The sequence below is a fragment of the Chionomys nivalis genome, chromosome 18, assembly GCF_950005125.1.
Source record: "Chionomys nivalis chromosome 18, mChiNiv1.1, whole genome shotgun sequence".
In the NCBI taxonomy this organism is placed as follows: Eukaryota; Metazoa; Chordata; class Mammalia; order Rodentia; family Cricetidae; genus Chionomys; species Chionomys nivalis.
In genome coordinates, this window is record NC_080103.1 from 22,878,809 (window position 1) to 22,898,996 (window position 20,188).

The following is a 20,188-nucleotide window of genomic DNA, read 5'->3' on the forward strand; positions in this document are numbered from 1 at the left end:
ATGTTTCTCTTCTGAGAGCATCACCAGAAAGTAGTTGGTTTTGTTTGCTAGTTAGTTTTTTTTTTTTTTTTTACATTTTGGGGGCCTGCCATCCAGCTCCCAAGTAAATACATAGACACTTATTCTTACTTATGAATGTCTGGCCTTAGCTTGACTTGTTTCTAACTTAAATTTTTGGGAGCAGTGAGACCCCAGATTCTGAATTTCTTGTAATCCCCTGATCTGAGTGCCTACAGCTGCTCTGAGCACGAGACCTTCAGGAGTTCCTGATGGCAGGAGAGTGGTTTCTGGTGGGTTTGGCTGGGGCGTGGCTATCTCTATATAATCTGCCCCTGAACACAATAAAGGGGGCATTCTTGGGGAATTGGATGACAGTGTCGTTGTGTTTCTGTCTGTGTGTGTCTGTGTATTTTAACCTCCAGCCCCTTGCCCGAAGCTCGGTAACTGGGTGCCAGCGCACAGAGCGCAGACCCCGGGGGGTGGGGGGTGGGGGCGCGGCATTTGGAGGTCCCCACCGAGATAGCGGAATTTGGAGGTCCCCACCGAGATAGCGGAATTTGGAGGTCCCCTCTGAGATAGCGGAATTTGGAGGTCCCAGCCAAGATATCGGGAACTAGAGAATGCTGAGAGGTTGCCCTCAGAAGGTGAGGGTGGATTGTAGTATATGTGTTAATTGCTCGGTTTGGCAGCAAGTGAAAGTCAACCGAGAAAGAGGGGTAAATGAACAGGGTTGTTCCCAGCTGGAGGGGATATATGTATTGGGAAAAGATAGAATGTATATAGCTTGAAAAGATAAATGTGTACAGATGTATGATATGTTGATTGTGTTGCCCTTTTTGTTCTGGACTGGAGAAAGACATTTGATTCTAGGAACTGCTAAGAAAGGTATCTTGACTTTAAAATATGGGCTTAAGAATTTGATGTTTTGGAAAGGAGGTTCTGTTTTTTGTCTCCACAGACGATGAGATCCTAAGGATTTATTCAATATTCATGTGGTTTGAATTACCAAGACCTCCTGAAATGTTGCAGTGGAGTATGAGCTGTGGCGGCTCCAAGGCAGGCGGCAGGAGCTGAGGGGCTGCGATGCCACATGCAAAACCCCGGGACCTGCCTTGAGGACCCACGAGGCAAGAACGCTAGGCCCTAGGCCCGCTTCCAGCGCGGGCCTCACGGTGCAGAAGAGCAGCATGACCGGACTGCGACAAGGCCTGTTGGCCTGGACCCTACCAGCTTGGTGGGGAGGTGAAGCCTCCACCTCTCCCCCTTTGCTGAGACCCGTGTCCGAGCGCGACTGGAAAATGGCAATAAATTGCAGTAAATACCCCTAAGAATGCAACATCCCCGCTCAGCAGGAAGTAGCCGGACAGATTGACAACGCCCAAATTCCCTAAAAGATAATTTAAGTGGGGCTCCCTCAGTGGTTGCAGAGCAGCAAGCCTGCTTTCCTGAGTTCTGCTCCACTCCATGCACCAGTTTGAACCCAGAACGAATGCAGCTGGGGCTAGAAGGCAGCTGGAGCAGAGCTTTGTTAGGTGGCTGTGGTGGAAGGCACATTGCCTCAGCCCAGTTGGTGCCTAGCCCGGCGGATGCCACAGCAGTGCTAAGAGTATCAGCAAACGCAACAACAAGTACTGGAGCTGAGACAAGCTGGAGCACAGACCCCGCTGGGCTGCCCGAGAACGCAGCCGCAGGACAAGGAAAAGGCAGTGGCGGTTTCAGACTCTGCACACTGAAGAGTCTGTGGCAGAGTGAATTTAAATCAAGAGACTGCCCTATTGTAGGAGCCGGTGGACTTACGGCTAGTACAGCAAATGTCTTGTTCATTATTTCATTTGCGTGACCTGTTAATATTGCTAATGCCTCTTATGTGGTGAAACAACTCAATGGTTACTTGAATAGCCCTTGAAATGTTACAAATAGCACACCAGACCGTAACTGTTTAGCCAAAGGGTTCCTTAGCAGAAGCAGCTGGGCTGCGAGGGAAGCCAAAGAGGTGCATGAGGAAGGTGTCTTCCATGCACTCAGCTGACAAGAATGAATGTACCACGGGGGGGGGGGGGGGTGGCAGCTGGGGTATGTTATTTAGGGGACTGCTGAAGGAGCAGTGGTTTCTGACTGCTCCTGGGGTCATGGCAAAGCCACTCCTAAAAGTCCCGAGTCTGAAATGGTCACACACCTCTGTTCATTTGAGGGGAAGAGGGAAATAGTATGAGGAACCAACAGTCTCTGGAGTACTTGAATCTACCTATCTTATAGGCTTAAGTTGCTCTCTTGTGTTCCCTAAAAGCCAGTATCCTCCTGAGGAGATGTTGTCACTCTCTCCTGATTACAACAGGTTCAATCAAAGTGACCAAAAGGCTGTGTGGTCAGGAGGGTCTTCTGCTTTATAAAAAATTTAGGGGGGAGATGTTGGGAGCAGTGAGACCCCAGATCCTGAATTTCTTGTAATCCCCTGATCTGAGAGCCTACAGCTGCTCTGAGCACGAGACCTTCAGGAGTTCCTGATGGCAGGAGAGTGGTTTCTGGTGGGTTTGGCTGGGGCGTGACTATCTCTATATAATCTGCCCCTGAACACAATAAAGGGGGCATTCTTGGGGAATTGAAGGATGACCGTGTCGCTGTGTCTCTGTGTATTTTAACCTCCAGCCCCTTGCCTAAAGCTTGGTAACTGGGTGCCAGCGCACAGAGCGTAGACATGGGGGGCGTGGTGCGCGGCATTTGGAGGTCCCCACCGAGATAGCGGCATTAAATTATCCCATTTCTCTTTAACCATGTTTTGTTTGGCTCTGGGCTTTTATCTTTTATTCTATAGATCCTTCTTTCCTTCTTACTCCGTGGCTGGCAGCTGGGTAGCTGGCAGCTGGTGTTTTCTTCTTCTCTCTCATCTCTCAAGCCTAGATTTCTTCTCTTATTCTCTTTGCCAGCAACCCTGCCTATCCCTCTCTCCTGCCTAGCTATCGACTGTTCAGCTCCTTATTAGATCAGTGTTTTAGACGGGCAAAGTACACAGCTTTACAGGGTTAAACAAATGCAACATAAAAAATGCAGCCCATCTTAGCATAAACAAATGTAACACATCTTCACTAATATTCCCCAGCACTAGAACTTGACCCTCTCATTAGCTTTTGAAGCTTGACTTTATTATATGATTACAGGTGGATGACTGTGAGAAGAAGAAAATGAAAGATTATGAAAGTCAAAGCAACCCTGTGTTTAGGAGATACCTAAATAAGATTTTAATTGAAGCCGGCAAGCTTGGACTTGTAAGTATTTGAGGACATGGTACTGATCCGTAGCAGATACTTTCATTGTTTCACATCGTGTAAGAAGTTGTGCCATGCACGTGACACATCTGTCGTGTTAGCTACTCAGGAGGTTGAGGCAGGAGAATTTCTAGTTCTGGCCCAGTCTGTTTCCCCCCCAAAAAAGGGGGCGGGGGAAGTAATAGAGCCTCATTGTGCTTTAGTAGAAAAGAACCTGCTTCACCCTTTTCCCAAACGCTGTATGTACAAGACTATAGGAAGCATCCAGCATGACGGGCTGGTGGAGGTGAGCAGTACAGAAGGCGCTGTTTTCCCTAAGACCTCTGAGGACTAGGGACAGAGTCTTTTCCTAACCTTTCTTCTCGTTTTCCCATTCCTGTGAGGACAAGAAAAATGTTTTCAGTAGTCTTTCTCTTTGCTGTTTACTATGGTAGGTCTTATTTTTGGAATTGTGTATCATGTGCATATGGTACTTAGGATGGTGGGAGTCCTGTGTTGTTTCACAGTGCTGGAGAGCAGACCCAGGGCCTTGCATGTACTAGGCCATAGTGCTACCATAGAGTACCCTAGCTCCAGCTTTCCGTATAGTTTGTTTGTTTATTATCATTTTTGAGAATTACTGTTTCAGTTTGGGAAATCAACACATGATGAAGACTTATGATTTTGTATCTTATAATATACTTACGAAGCTCATTTTTTACACATTCTTAGCCGGAAGGCTGAGAAGTGTATCCAAAGCTTATTTGTAAGTGCATGAGGTATTTTTTCTGTATTGTTTATGTCCCCAGAATTGGTCTAGGGGTTGGAGGCAGACTTTTGTTTGGTCTGGCCATGTGTTCCAGCCACCAAAAGCAGCTCACAAGTTTAACTTTTTTTTTTCTTTTTTGAGATAAAGTCCTATGTAGTCCATAAAAATATGAAATATGCCTGTCATCCTTTTGCAGGGGTTGTACAAATCTCTATCATTCCAGCTGTAGTATATGGGCAGACAAATTGAGCACAGGAAATTTCCTGTTAGGCCGTTTTTTCTCAGTATAACAAAATACCTGAGAAAGGACCCTTAGTTGATAGTGTTTGCCTGGGGTTCCATCCCTAGCCCCCATAAACCAGGCCTTGGTGTGTATGCTGCAGTCCCCTAGTCTTGGAGGTAGATGATCAGTATTTCAGTCTTCCTTGGCTACTTAACAAGTTCAAGGCCAGTATGGCATACATGAGACCCTCTCTCAAACAAAAATCTAAAACAACAAAAAATAAATTAAAAAAAGAAAAAGTAAGGTTTGTTTGGACAAACCTTCCATGATTTGGACATTCCAGTGTAAGACCTGGCCTTTAGTAAGTATAGCAGATACTCATGGCTAGAAGCATGTAGTGGAATGTCCTTTTCATGTCGTGGCTAGGAAGCAAAAGGGAAGGAGAAAGGAACATCTGCCCCACAAGTCCTTTCAAGGACTTATTCCTAACTTTCTCCCACCAAGTCCTACCTCCTAAATGACCACATTGCTATAGTGCTACCCTGGGCATCAAGTGTTTAGCATGTGGACCTTTGGGCAACATTGAACATTCAGACTGTAAAGCCTGAGTGTACTGGCATATGCCTATAATCCCTGTGCTCAGGAGTCTAACACAGGAGGATCACTGCTTTGAGGCTGTCCTGGAGTCATAATGAGATTCTGTCCCAAAAATCAAACTAAAATCCAAATTATGTATCAACTGGTCAGTGAATGTCAGTTGTTTACAGTGAACTTGCACTGATAAAAAGATAGTTTTCTATTTCAAGGAAACACATTTTTATTTTTAAATAATTTTGAAAATGTTTTTTTAAATTTTTTATGGTTTATTTTTAACTTTATGTGCATTGGTGTGAAGGTGTCAGATCCCCTGGAACTGGATTTTCAGACAGTTGTGAGCTGCCATGTGGGTACTGGGAATTGAACCCGGGTCCTTGAGAAGAGCAGTCAGTGCTCTTAACTACTGAGCCATCTCTCCAGCCCCAATGTTTCTTATTTTTAAATTTTAGGCTATCTGACAATAGTGTCAGCAAATGAAACTCATAAATTGAATCATAAAGATGCAGAGTCTGTCCTTATTTTTTGCAGTTTCTATGTTTGTGAATTTACCTATTGATTAAGATTTGTCATATCAAAATCAGTACTTCGTGATTTCTAAATTATCATTTTTAAGGTGTGTGTGTGTATGTATATATATGTATATATATATACACACATACATGCATGCATGTGTGTTCACAATGAGAAGGACAGAGATCAATTTGGGGTGTCTTCCAAATCACTTTCCACCCAATTTTTTGAGGCAAAGTTTCTATCTAAACTGGAGCTCACCAACTGGGCAAGATTGGCTGGCCAGCAAGCCCCAGGGATCCTCCTTGTGTCTGTGTTCTTAGGGGTACGACTGTGGGTTTTCATTCCCACAACTGGCTTTTAATGTGGGTGCTGGAGATCCAAACTCAGGTTCTCATTCATGCAGAGAAAGCGCTTTCCACCTGAGTCATCTCACCGTCCCCTACTTTGAGGTATTTCCATGCTCACTCTTGTACATGTGCCAATTGCTTGATACTTTCATCATGTCTTGGTTCCCTAAACTGAAAGAGTGATTCTAAAAAAAAGATGGGTGGATGGATGGGTGGATGGATGGATGGATGGATGGATGGATGGATGGATGGATGGATGGATGGATGGATGGATGGATAGATGGATAGATGGATAGATAGATAGATAGATAGATAGATAGATAGATAGATAGATAGATAGATAGATAGATAGATAGATTTAAAAAAAAAAACCTAGAAAATTGGAGCTAGGGTTACTGCTCAGAGGTAACACTATGGCCTAGCATGTCCAAGGCCCTGGGTTTAGTAAGGCGGAACAAGGCAACAAAACTCACTTTTATCCTGGCCTATTACATGCTACATTCAGTGTGGCCTATTACATGCTACGTTTAGTGTGGCCTATTACATGCTACGTTTAGTGTGGCCTATTACATGCTACGTTTTGCACACTTTGGGGTAGGAAGGGATTTCTTTGTTTAAAGTAATTACATCATTTGGAATGTCTCCGAAATGTGAAATGCCATCTATTGTCCCTGCATGCAAAAAGTCTATGATGTACCCTACAAGAAAAGCATGTTATATAAACTTCATCTGGGCATGAATTATAGGACTCTTGGCAGTGTGTTTAGTGGTAATGAGTCACTGATATTTCTGATTAAGGTGTCAACAGAAGCAAAGTTATATATTGATCAGTTGATAAGTGTTCAGAGACCAGGGCGGAGGTTTCTGTCCTACCTGGGCCCACAGCTGTTCAATCCCAAAAAGACACACAGATGCCTACATTAATTATAAACTGGTTGACCTATTAGCTCAGGCTTCTTATTAACTAACTCTTACATCTTAACCCATAATTCTTGTCTGTGTTAGCCACATGGCTTGGTACCTTTTATCAGTGAGGTGTTCTTATCTTGCTTCTTCTGCATCTGGGTGATGACTGCAGACTGAACCTTTCTTCTTTGCAAAATTCTCCTATTCTGGTCACCCCATGTATACTTCCTGCCTGGCTACTGGCCAGTCAATGTTTTATTAAACCAATACAAGAGACAAATCTTTACAGGGTACAAGACCATTGTCCCACAGTACTTCTGCTTTTTTTCTTTTTTAAACAAGAACTCTGAATCTTACCTCCTTTGTTTAGCTTTTTTCCTGACCACTATCCACAACAACTTGTAACCAACATTCTAAACAAAGACAAACATTCATAATCCATTTTTGGGGGGAATGTGGGCGTGATTTTATAGGCTACTTTCTGCTGATTGTGAGGACTGGTAATTTTTATGGGGACCTAAAGAAAATTTAGGATTGTGGTCAAGTCCTGACTGGAGTATTCTGTGAAGCTTGATCATCTCAGCCAACAGTCTTGAGGCTGTTCTGGATGTAGAACTCAGAGGAAACTGCAATGAGATGTTCTGAAATGTTGGATCATCTGGGCTATCTGCTCCTATCGGAGATTTTTCAGGGGGTCTTTCTTGATCAAACTTGATTTTTCAGGGCCAATACTGTAGATCATTGTTTTTATCCTGGCCTATTACATGCTACATTCAGTGTAGCAGAATGAATTCCCAGCCTCTCATTTCCTGTGGAAATAAAAGCAAAACCTCTTCTCCAAAGAGATATATCTTTTGACTTAAATTTTGAAGTAAGGGCATTTTCAAAATAATTATGTTGGATTAATCCAGCAGCATTTATAATCAAATGTCTTTTAGCAGCTGTGGCTCCTTCCTCAGCCGTCAAACAATTCAAAGACAACACAGTAACATTCAGCATCCAGATTCTCTGTATTTTCCATCTTTATTTGGCTTTATTTTAAACTCTTATTTCTTTTCTTTTATTTTTAATTTTTGGTTCCTGTTCTCCACTCATGCAAAGGACTGTTGATCTGTGAGTCTACCCCTAAAAAAAGAACCCTTTATTATACTCAATTCTGAACTAGTGTGGGACTTCCCTGCAGAGGTGCACGGGAACCTAACCCTGTGTTTCTTGTAGGACTGTGGCCCAGCATTTGCGAGTGGCTGTGTAGAGCCTGTGTACTTCACACAGTGAAACCGACTCTCCTTCATGAAGTGTCTGGTGTCTTTGTTTTTAGGATTCTGCAATGTTTTCGTGCTTCTTACATATATTTGGATTTTTTTATTAAGTATTAGTTTATTTTCTTTTTTTTATTAAAAAATTCCACCTCCTTCCCACCTCCCTTTTCCCTCCCCTCCTCCCACTCCCCTCCTCCTCCCTCTCCAGTCCAAAGAGCAGTCAGGGTTCCCTGCCCTGTGGGCAGTCCAAGGTCCTCCCCCCTCCATCCAGGTCTAGGAAGGTGAGCATCCAAACCAGCTAGGCTCCCACAAAGCCAGTACGTGGAGTAGGATCAAAACTCAGTGCCATTGTCCTTGGCTTCTCAGCAGCCCTCATTGAGAAAGTGTGGAATATATACATATTAGAGTACTACTCAGCAGTAAAAAACAATGACTTCTTGAATTTTGCATGCAAATGGATGGAAATAGAAAACACTATCCTGAGTGAGGTAACCCAGACCCAAAAAGATGAACATGGGATGTACTCACTCATAATTGGTTTTTAGCCATAAATATAGGACATTGAGCCTATAATTCGCAATCCTAGAGAAGCTAAATCAGAAGGTGAACCCAAAGAAAAACATAAAGTTATCCTCCTGGATATTGGAAGTAGACAAGATTGCTGGGCAAAAATTGGGAACTGGGGGTGGGGTGGGATGGGGGAAAGGGGAGATGGGGAAAGCTTGGGGGAATGGGATGGTTGGCATATATTTGGATTTTATGCACGCCTTTGAGGATAAATATATATTATACTTATGAAATACTACAAATTAATATACTTTCCTAAAGCAGTGCTGGCATGTAGAACTATTTACACCTTATTATATTGAGTTCCAAAGTATTTTTTTTTTTTGAGATAAGCTCTCTGTAGCCCAGGCTAACCCTGAACACGAAGTTCTTTGCAACATCCTCCTGTGAGAGGTGGAATTGCCGGTGTATGAAATCATATTTGGCCCAGATTGGTTTTACTGTTTTATTGAATAATGTAATAATACAGTTGTTTCTCTGTTGTTGGTGTTTTGGTAACTGACGCAGCCTGATGAAAACAAAGTTGATGTGCATTATGATGCTGAGATTCTCCTTACAAGACAAACACTCTTGGAGATACAGAAGTTCCTCAGTGGAGAGGAGTGGAAGCCAGGAGCCTTGGATGACGCCTTAAGTGATATTTTAATCAATTTTAAGTGTCATGATTCAGAAGCATGGAAGTGGCGATTTGAAGACTCTTTTGGAGTGGATGCATATAATGCGTTTATGGTAAGATGCCATGAGGGTGGCGTAGAAGCTTCTGCTGGAAAAACCCTCCTGAAACTCCAGCATAATTGAGAACCTGTTTTTAGTTCCTCATTACAGGGATATGAATAAGCAGTGAAATTTACAGATAACTTTGTTTGAGTCTCGTTCTTTTAAGGCTGTTTAAAAATGACATTGATTTATTTTGTATGCATGATACGTATGTGTGAATGTGCACAGAGGACAGCATGTAGGACTCGGTCCTCTGTCTGCTGTGTGCCCTGGGATTGAACTCCGCTCCTCAGGACTGAGGCAGTGTATTAACCTGCTGAGCTGCCTGCATGACCAAGTCCAGCCTTTTTAAAAAACTGATGTTTGGTGTTTTTTGGTGGGGAAGACCACTCAGCAGTGACTCTGATTCCCATTTCTGTTTTCAAGGTGCTCTTGTGTCTGCTCTGCATTGTGCTGTTGGTGGCTACAGAACTGTGGACATATATTTGCTGGTACACACAGTTGAGACGCATTTGTATTATCATTTTTCTCTTCAGTGTGGGATGGAATTGGGTGTATCTATATAAGGTATTAAATAAGTTTGTTTTTGTTACTGTTATTTTGTTTCCATTTTTGTATTTTAGTTAAATGTAAATTCATAGTAACCAGAGACTATAATATACTGTTAGAGCAGTCTTGCCTCAGATATGGTTGAAGACAGTGATTGGATTATCAGTAGTGGGAATAAAGAAATTGGTAATTATCAGCCACTTGGGGTTTAGGGGGAGATCTGATCATTTAGTGAAGAAAAGCAGCTCTACTTTTTATTATCACAGAGCAAAATAGACATAGTTTAGAAACATGTAATTTGGGAAATTATATTTGTTAGAAATAGTTGTGGGGGGCATACACCTTTAATCCCAGCACTCAGGAAGCAGAGGCAGGCAGATCTCTGAGTTCTAGGCCAGCCTGGTCTACAAGAGCTAGTTCCAGGACAGGCTTCAAAGCTACAGAGAAACCCTGTCTCAGTAATAATAATAACAATAATAATAAAAATAAAAATAACCACCAAGAAAACAAAAAAAATGACACCAAAATTATGATAGAAAATGTTATCTCTAAAAATTAGGCTTTTTGAATATAAAAGTTATGGTCACTGGAGAAATTAGAAAACAAAGATACAGGTAAACTATTTTTTAAATTTATAGTCTTATGTATAATTGTTGAATTTTTTGAGAGACGGTCTTGATAATGCAGACTGGCTAGCCTCGAACTCAGCTCTTCCTGCGTCACAGTGCTGGGACTAAAGGCATGTGCCATGACATTTGGCCTGTTGTATTTTTGAGGTATTTTTCCAACATTTTAATTATTTTTCACAATGAGAGTAGATTGCAGAAATTTGAAAGGATTGTTGTCAGTAGGACAGTCTAATCATTGAAGAGCCATTCTAATCTCAGTCTTCCGACAGAGGGAATCAGGACCTTCAGTGAATTCTGAGGAAATGGGTGTTGCGGTTCTGTGGTCCTGAAGTTTCAGGACTTCCAGGGCTACACAGTGAAACCCTGTCTTGAAAAACAACAACAAAAAGTCTTGTAAAAAAATAGTTTTCTTTCGTCAAATTGTGTACAAAGATGGTGTAAGGCCTTGAGACTAGTTTCTGGCTGGTTATGGTAAAGCACACCTGTAACAGTGCTTGGGTTGTGGAAGCAGGAGGGTCAAGAGTTCAAGGTCATCTTCAACTACCTGGGCTGTAAAAGACCTTGTCTCAAAAACAAAACAAAAAAAAACCCAACAACAAAAAACAAGGGGGAAAAAAACGTATGCTTTTCCACGAGCTGAAAATAACCCGTCTTTTAAAATGTTTTTCTTAATTTAGTTGTCATATGGTGGTGCGATCTTTAGTCCCAACATTAGTGAGGCAGACAGGAGGACAGTCTGTTTACAGAGTGAGTTTCAAGGTTGCCAGGGAGACCCTGTCTCAGAAAACTTTAAAAAACCTAAAAACCACATCCACCAAAGCCTTGGTTGGATAAATGGCAGAGAAAACATTGGGTGCATTTTGTTGTTCGCAAGCTCACAGTCAGCATCTTTCCCGTTCTGGCCAGGTAGCTTTTGCTGAGCATCAGGCTAACGTTGCCAAGATGGCGCCATTGGACAATGTGTGTGCTGAGAAGATGGACTGGACTGGAAGTCTCTGGGGTAAGCGGTGGTTCATTCATCACTATTTTAAGTAGAATTTCTGAGAATGAAGGAGAAAACAAACCCTCCAATAATGATAAAATGATGGAATGCCAGAGGAGGCTTCCCGTGGCTGTCTTTACTGTAAGCACACACACGTGCATGCAGCAGGGCCAGAGGAGGGTGATGACAGAATCCAGAGACTCACAGGTTTGAGTAAAGCTTCAGCAACTTAGAAAGACCCTGTCCCAAGATAAAAGGGGTGGGATGTAGCTCTGTGTTAGAATCTTGCCCACCTTATGAACTACCCCCAGGTTTTATTCCCTTCTCAAAAACAGAACGAAAGCGAACATAACATACATTCTTCAGTTTAAAAAGTAGTGACTTACTGAATTCATCTAAACATACAGGAAAGACGGCAGCTGTGTATATGTGGTCATTAGATTAGATCCTTGGCTACCTTTTTTATCTAGTCCACAGCATTTTCTAGGTCCTTAGCAGAAGTTTACTAGAATCACGGAGATAAAATTAGAGCTATTTTAGCTGTAATCTTCTTAGATTGACATAAACTATTTTATAACTTTCCTACAGTTTACTTTTCTGTTTTTGTTTTGTTTTGTTTGTTTTTTGAGACAGGGTTTCTCTGTAGTTTGGAACCTTTCCTAGAACTAGCGCTTGTAGACCAGGCTGGCCTTGAACTCAGAGATCCGCCTGCCTCTGCCTCCCGAGTGCTGGGATTAAAGGCGTGCACCACCACCGCCCAGCTAGTTTTGTTTTTTAACTAAATGAAATTTTGTTTTTTATCCTTCCAGATTTTATAACGGTTCTCACTAGTATTGACCACTGTAACTGTTGAAATCTGGTCTGGAATGGTTTAATGTTCAAAGACACTTTATAAACACAAGTCTGTACTGACTGATACAGGATAGATTATTATACAAGTAGGTCCCAGAATTAACTTAAATTTTAGATTTATTTTTAATGTGTTCAGTGTTTTTCCTACATGTATTTTTGTGGACCACATGTGTGCGTGGTACCTGAGGAGGTCAGAAGAATGTTGTTGGTTTTTTTACTCTTTTAGCTTTTGGGGGGCCCATCACACAACTCCCAAATAAATCACACATGGAATCTTACTCCTTCTTATAAATACCCGGCCTTAGCGCATTGTTTCTAGCCAGCTTTATCTTAAATCATCCTATCTATCTTTTGCCTCTGGGCTCTGTATACCTTTCTCTGTTTCTGTATACCTTTCTCTGTTTCTGTATACCTTTCTGACTGGCTGTGTGGCTGGGTTGCTGCCCCCTGGTGTCGTCCTCTCCTTGTTCTCTTGCTCCTTCCTCTTCTTCCAGATTTCTTCTATGTAGTCTCTGCCTACCAGCCCACCTGTCCTTTCTCCTGCCTCACTGTTGTCTGTTCAGATCTTTATTAGACCAATCAGGTGTTTTAGACAGGCAAGGAATCACAGCTTCAGAGTTAAACAAACAACATAAAAGAATACAACACACCCTTTGCATCATTAAACAAATATTCCACAGTATAAACAAACATTGACACATCTTAAAATAATATTCCACACAGAAGGCTTCAGATCCCCCGGAACTGGAGTTAATGGATGATTATAGCCACCATGTGGGTGTTGGGAACTGAGTCTGGTGTTATGCAGGAGCTACAGGTACCCTTCACCCTCATCCTGCTCCAGTCCCCAGTCGCCCCCCTTTTTAAATTGTGGGATTAAAACTTGGGTTCTTGGCTTCAGGAGACAATACGCCTCCTTTAATGCAGGCTAGTTTCCAAACGTGCATAAGACTGCTTTAGCTATTCTTAATTAAGAGCCTATTCTGTCTTAACAATTTTGTCAGAGTTGACTTTGTAAAGTGAAATTTTATTGAGATAGAGATTAGTAGGTATTCCCCCGTTACAGCGTTTCACACAGCGGCGGCAGCGCCCTGTAGCAGGAGTGCGCTAACCCACCAGTCTTCCACTTTGCAGTTCTACTTATGTTTATTTGTGTGCATAAAAAGCTAATTCTTTACTTTTTGGAAATCTATAAAGTAGATCTTTTTTTGTCTCCATAAGATTTGTTGAATTTGAATGGATTTTGGACTTATATGAAATAATTAACATTACAGAGAGTCTATTTAAAATATAAAACAACTCAAAAATTTACTGGTGGGTGGGTAAGAATCGTTAAAACCAAAGTAATTTCATTTGTGAAAAAAACAGCTTTGTTTTTCTTTTGTCTGTTTCTCTATGTAGAATGGTTTAGAAGTTCATGGACCTATAAGGATGACTCGTGCCAAAAGTACTATGAGCTCTTACTAATCAACCCTATTTTGTTGGTTCCGCCAACAAAGGTATAGAATATATTTGTAATAATTATAGTATCACAAACTCTTTGCCTGCATAAAGGATTGATAGGGTTAATAATAAACCTCTGTCCTAGGGGAAAAGTACTTTCATTAAACATTGGTTTTCAAATTTAGGTGGGCATGGTGGCATACCTATAATCCTAGCACTTGGGAGGCCGAGGTGGGAGGTTAGATAGCTGTTTGAGCTGAATGAGAGACCCGTGCTCAGAGCACACATGCGCATATGTAGAAATGCGCATTTTAATTTGAGCCTTAGTGCATGGTGAAGTTTTGCATGTGGATGTCTCAGTCTTTTGAAGAAGTTGCTCTGATCTTTGTTTTAGGCTCTGGCAGTTACATTCACTAACTTCGTAACAGAACCATTAAAGCACATTGGAAAAGGAACTGGTGAATTCATTAAAGCACTCATGAAGGAGATCCCAGTGTTACTGCAGATTCCAGTGCTGGTGATTATGGCACTGGCCGTCCTGGTTAGTACATTAGCCCAATTGCTGGTAGTTAACAAGCTTGTGAAGTTTGACAGAGAAAGCAGTTTGAAACGTCTGGATTAATATACTGTGCTCAGAGGTGTAAGTTGAGATAGTATATATTTTAACTAGTAGTTCTTGGGTTTGTAAGCACCACAGTAATTTAGAATAGCCCTTTTTAGCTTTAACTTGAATACACAGGAAGTTTGCCGACTGCCTCCTGTAGAGAATGAGGCTCTACCCCAGCCTGAGTTTCACAGCACAGAACAACAGAAAGGGGTGTAGGAGGAGTGGGTGTGTGCACTGAAATCAGTTTGGGTGGGGGAGTCCAAGAGTAGATATTTACTAAAAATAGTGCTTGTATTTCTCCCATAGTTAGTTCAGCATCTTGTTACTTATGGCCATGGCCTTCCCAAAGCACTTGCTGTATGGATCAAAAATGAGGACTCCCCAGGGATTTGGAATTACATGTTGTATGCACTGACTGACTTGTTCTCTTTTGGGTTTTGCTTTGGTGCATGATTGATTATGAAATTCAATAATTTATCATTTTCCCTAAATGAATAGAAATAGGAACAATAACCAGGCTTTTAAATTGAAATTTCTAGAATTGTCTAAATTTCTAGGTCTAAAAATACTCTTTTTAGGTATTTAAAGTGTATCAAGTTGATTGAAATATTTACTTAGTTTTTTAGTACATTGTATTGGCTACTTTGGCCCATTAGTCCAAAGAAGTTTTTAATCAAAGAGTGAAATTAATATTTTTATGTCCACAAATACTAAGACAGCTGGCTTTGTTAAACTCTGAATAAAATAGCACCTACTTGATTACCTGTCCATCACTAAATCCTCAGAATGTATTTCTTTTCTTTACAGAGCTTCTGCTACGGTGCTGGAAAGTCAGTTCCTATGCTGAGATACTTGGGTGGTCCTGAAAGAGAACCTCCCCAGGCACTTGAGCCAGCCGACAGGCGACAGCAGAAGCAACTTGACTATAGACTTCATGGTGGAGCAGGTGATGCAGATTTCTGTTATAGGGGCCACGCTGGCTCCATCGAGCAAGGCCCTTATGACACGATGCATGCGTGTAACAGAGAAGGTTTGAGACAGAGACACGTTGATATGAGACTTCGCACTGGCAACAAGAGCCCTGAAGTGCTCCGGGCATGTGATTTACCTGACACAGAGGCTCAAGAGCATCCAGAAGTGGTACCCAGCGTAAGTCAGCACTGTATTCTGCTGCCTGTTCACTCTAGGCCCAAGAGCTCCTTACACATGTGTGTTGGTCTTTACGCCGTCAGCTCAGTCACTAGTGCAATGATTATTACCTCTCATTGCTGTCACCAGTCCAGCGGCCTCAGAAAATGAGATTTACTTTGTTAAATACCATTTAACTGTATTCTTTACAACAGGTGCTATTTCCTATGAAACCAACAAGTGAGTCTGACTGGAATTTCTGCTTTTGACATGATCAGAGAGGGTCTCCCAGAGGGCCTAAGTGTGCTAGGGGACTGGCTGGCTGCAGAGCTCTGATGGCCCAGCCTGGGAGAAAGGACCGGGCAGGGATCAGAAAGCAGCCCTCCCTGCTTTCCCTTTCTCTTGACAGAATCTCTATTGATTCTGTAGTATAGAAGAAAGTATATACTGGACTGGACGTTTTATCTGCAAGGTGATGAGTTCTTCAGCAGTCTGGGTATTGAACCTGGGCTCTCACGTGCTAAGCCACTTAACTACATTTTTGGCATTACTGTTGGTGTTTTTAAAGGGCCATTTCCATTTCTGCCCAAGATAGGAATTGGTATTGTTGTTTGCAATGTTTGAGTTTCAACTAGAAATTGTTGAGAAAGCTGTACGTACAAGAGACTCTAGAAATGACAGAAATAGCATTGGGTTCTTTTATGGATGTTAATGTAGCTAAATAACCTGAGACTGTTCCTTCCGGCTTTTGTAGCTGTTGATCACCTGCCACTCATTCTAAGCTCCTCTAGTGATGTCTCCGCTGGCAGGGAAAGCCATCTACCACAGTAGTCCCGGGAACTCCTGCTCTGCCATGCCCCACATGTAACCTCCTTACCAATCATTTCCTGCTCTTTGCTCACTGAACCTTGGTGACAGGGTCTTGTTTTTGTTGTTCAATGTTTAAAATGCTGTGCACATGTGCACACACTCTTCAGCGTTTACTCATGTCATCTTAATCTGCCATCTGATCGATCATATTCCATCTAGCACCAAACTCATTTTTTTTTCTATGTAGCCTATACCAGATGATTCATCCCCACCCAAGTGTGGGTTCCTATGGGAGCAGATTTTGTGTTTTGCTTCTTCTATATTCCCAGCACCTAGAATTTAAAACAGGCTCACATGAGATTATTCTTACCAGGCAGGAGACATTGTTACTGGTAGCCAACCCTTCAGATCTCCTAAGCGGGGTCTGTAGATACCTACAAGACCTTAAGTGTCCTCATCCTTCTGTGAGGCTTACTGCTTCAGTCATGATGCAGCTCTAGAATCGGGGTTTTAAGATGTTTGGAGCACACTACAGTAGATGTGGATAAGAACTGGCAATGAATCCTTTATATTTTGTTAAGTAGTTAAAATATAATTCTGTATTTCAAAGCATAAACCATCCATTGTGAATACAAACCTCAAAGAGATTGGACCCCCAGGAGAAAGCACCCCAACAGAACACAGCCAGTCTGCCAAGACTGTCTCTGGCCAAGGTGCAGGGACTGCAGAAGTCTCACCCACAGCGGAGAAGGCCCCGGTGATGCTAGATTCTGCGTGCAGCCCACAGGGAGGTGCCACACACAGCCCAGGAACCGCAACATGTGTGACTGATCTTGTCAGCAGCCCATGTGGCTAAGGAACATGAAGTCATCTTTGAAGTCTGTAAAGTATTAACTCTTCATTCTTCCCTAAAAATATGTTGGTATTTACTACAAAGCTGCCAACTTTAATATTACAGACCATCAGTATCTCTTACCTATTAAGATGTCTCATAATTTTAGAACAGGATTTTGTATGTTTTCAGATGAATGCTATTGCAAGTATAATTAATAAGTAATTAAAGTTTAACTGGCATTTAGAAGAAGCAACTAATCAAAGTTTATGTTAGCTGGTGGAGGGTCCTGTGAAACCTAGTTAACAGAATAATTGGTTTGATTTAGTCAGTGTTTGCATTGCAAAGGGTGTTTAATGCAGGCTGGCAGCTGCTGCAGCCCCAGAGTACATGTGACCGTGTCAATCCCACTCTGTAGAACAATGTGACTCTCTGGTTACTAGCTTGTCATACATTTTACATTAGGTCTCACTAAGACAAACCTGAGGATGGCCTGGTGCTATCAGTCTTTCTCAGTTTCTCACTTCATCATTGAGAATGGCTTTATTCTCCATGAAGTGCTGCTTTTATAAAGACCCAGTTTCCATGTTGAGAACCTAGCAATTGATGCTATTCAGTTTTTATTATGGAAAACCATCTTGTCTGGGCTAAATGCAATTCTAGTTTTTAAAGAGCTTACATAGAAAGTAACTGTGGGTAGATAGATTGTCAATCAACATTTTGTGATTTTTAAAATACATTCTCCATTTTAAACCTTTTAAAAAAGCAATTTCTGAGCCGGGCGGTGGTGGCGCACGCCTTTAATCCCAGCACTTGGGAGGCAGAGGCAGGCGGATCTCTGTGAGTTCAAGACCAGCCTGGTCTACAAGAGCTAATTCCAGGACAGGCTCCAAAAACCACAGAGAAACCCTGTCTCAAAAAAAAAAAAAAAAAAAAGCAATTTCTGTATTTTGTACAAGTCCCTAGTTAGCAGTCTCTTTGAACTCAGGTGTCCTTTGTCGTAACCACATCCATACTGCACATTTTATCAGGTGCTTTCCTAACATCGACGTCACTCAGGAATTAAGGCTTGAAATGATCAGGCAGGCTGTTTCAGCAAGGATATTCAGAACAACTGACTTTGATTTCTTTACAGAAATGTATGCTATTTCATTTTTTATACTTAGGTATATATTTAGATTCTGAACATCTGTACAGCAGTTATCTTTGTCATTCACCCTGACTGGGAAATACACTCCCAAGGTGGGACGTGTATTTTGAGCTCTGGTGGAATTCTGAGGAGAAATAACTCCTGTAACAGATGTTCCTGAAAGGAAGGGCACTACTGTTGCTCTTAGTTCAGAAACATTTACAGTCTCATCTTTGTACTTCTCATTGCAGATAACTGTTTGGGAGTGGACTCCATCTGGACAGTCAGCAAAGCAACACGCTGTTCTCGAAAGATTACAGTCATTCAGGGAAGACTTGACTAAAACAAGTGAACATATCAAGGCCAGCTTGTTTCAGTTGACTAGCAAGAGTTTGTCATGGAGACTAAAGCATATTGTAACTGCCTTTTAAGAAAGTAACAATGGGGTAGGTAGCTGTTAAAAGCACTTTTTAAAATGGAATAATGTTGAATGCTTACAGGGTCTTAATAGCCACTGTAAATGCAAAATAAACACTTATTTTTTACATTTTGATATGCTATGCTGTCTTTGCTTTCTTAATGAACAGATGATCTTCACAATATCACTGTCGTGTAAACTCACATTAATACCTTGGCAGAGCAAGGTCTAATGGTGGCTGAGGGCCTAACCACTGCCCTGCATGCTTGTGAGTTTGCATGTGTTTTCTGCCTAGATAATTCAGTTTTGACCACACCAACCACACAGTTTTCTGGTTTTCCCAACAGTTAAGTCTTATATAGCATTGTTATGAAATAAAAGAAACAAAGCATGCTAAAAGTAGTTTTATTCCTTATCCCCCCACTGACTTTGCCTAAAAATATATTGAGTATAGTTTTCTTAAACTAAAATTTTATGACTTTTTCATCTTTTTTACATAGGACATTTACATTATTTTCAATAAACAATGCAGTCCACTATATTCAAGGGTAAGTATAAAAAAAGTCATTGTCAACTCAATCTTTAAAAAATGACTTCAGTAAGAGGACTGAGTTCTAATGTAGGGATCATTTAAATTCCTAGCTCACAAACGCTAGTCAAGGAATCTAACAGTAAGTTGCTGGAGCACCTACAGGACATTCTGCCCTGAAACAAACGTCTACGAGAATGTCAGTCCCTGAGTACTTCAGCATTTACACCCTAAAAACATGTTAACTACTACAGTGCCATCGTTTCCTCCTCTGGAAAAAGGTGGATCACCCTGCAGTGTTCCCAAGGGAGCTAGTCTTTAGTAGGAAATACCGCAACAGCATCTAGTGGTTTGGTAGTTACTTTCCTGAATGCTTAAAATCCAGCAAAGCATTATTTTGCAAAAGTTCCTTTAGTCCAAACTCAGTACCTCTGTTTGGATCTCTCTGTAAAAGAACTCTTTGTTCATCCATTCTTTTAGCTTGAGAGCGTAAAATGAGGCTAAAAAAGTCTTCATCGGGGACAGTTGGCCCCTTGGTGGCAGCAGGTGGTGGAGCACATCTCTGGTCATCTAATCTGGACCCCTAAAGATGGAGAGGAATGAAAACATAATGACCAGGGAGGACAGTGCCAGGCTGTGGCATTTGTCAGTCACCAGTTAGATCTATAAGCATTCCTTTTGGCCTTTTTCAGACACTTGGCTTCAGACCAGAAACTTGATAGAATGGGAATATAGTATATTATGTAGAAATGGGCTTCACACGTACATTGTATCATACTATTACAACTGGTCACAAGTAATCTGATGCTAAAATGCAAGGTCAACTGTCCAAAAGTCCCAATGACAGCTGCAGGACTGGAATCTTATCAGTCTTTACATTTCTAGAATGACCTAGGCCAAGGGCCAACAAACTAATTACTAACTATAGTTACTAGATTATATTTTTGAAATATACTTTTGTGCCTACTTTTGAAGCTGTTCAACCCAGAGGGGTATTCAACTGTGTACAGAACAGATGTCCCCAGTCACTCCCCACCCTGATCACCCACTGCCCCTTCACGCTGTTCACACCAAGTATCATTGCCTGTCTGTCTGTCTCTCTAGCACAATATACACACTTGGCCTGTCTTCCCAATAAGA

The 20,188-nt window shown here is 41.7% G+C and overlaps 2 protein-coding genes across 6 annotated transcripts in view; one reads left to right on the top strand and one right to left on the bottom strand.

The window, feature by feature from the left end:
• Clcc1 (chloride channel CLIC like 1) overlaps positions 1 to 18,654 on the top strand; it is a 29,200-nt gene extending 10,546 nt beyond the window's left edge. For 2 of the 4 annotated variants that reach the window (XM_057793193.1, XM_057793192.1), the window contains exons 4-12: positions 3,156 to 3,263; positions 8,931 to 9,152; positions 9,567 to 9,707; positions 11,225 to 11,318; positions 13,554 to 13,651; positions 13,990 to 14,136; positions 15,010 to 15,351; positions 16,751 to 17,022; positions 18,353 to 18,654. In XM_057793193.1, coding sequence (XP_057649176.1) covers positions 3,156 to 3,263; positions 8,931 to 9,152; positions 9,567 to 9,707; positions 11,225 to 11,318; positions 13,554 to 13,651; positions 13,990 to 14,136; positions 15,010 to 15,351; positions 16,751 to 16,996 — 1,398 coding nt within the window. In that variant the 3' untranslated portion in view covers positions 16,997 to 17,022; positions 18,353 to 18,654. Of the gene's footprint in view, positions 1 to 3,155; positions 3,264 to 8,930; positions 9,153 to 9,566; positions 9,708 to 11,224; positions 11,319 to 13,553; positions 13,652 to 13,989; positions 14,137 to 15,009; positions 15,352 to 16,750; positions 17,028 to 18,352 lie in introns of all 4 variants that reach the window. The other 2 variants (XM_057793194.1, XM_057793195.1) reach the window with 2 other exon arrangements.
• Positions 18,655 to 18,664: 10 nt separating this feature from the next.
• The window catches only part of Gpsm2 (G protein signaling modulator 2), a 44,784-nt gene continuing 43,260 nt past the window's right edge, over positions 18,665 to 20,188 (bottom strand). For both annotated transcript variants that reach the window (XM_057793191.1, XM_057793190.1), the window contains one exon: positions 18,665 to 19,631. In XM_057793191.1, coding sequence (XP_057649174.1) covers positions 19,407 to 19,631 — 225 coding nt within the window. In that variant the 3' untranslated portion in view covers positions 18,665 to 19,406. The remainder of the gene's footprint in view (positions 19,632 to 20,188) is intronic.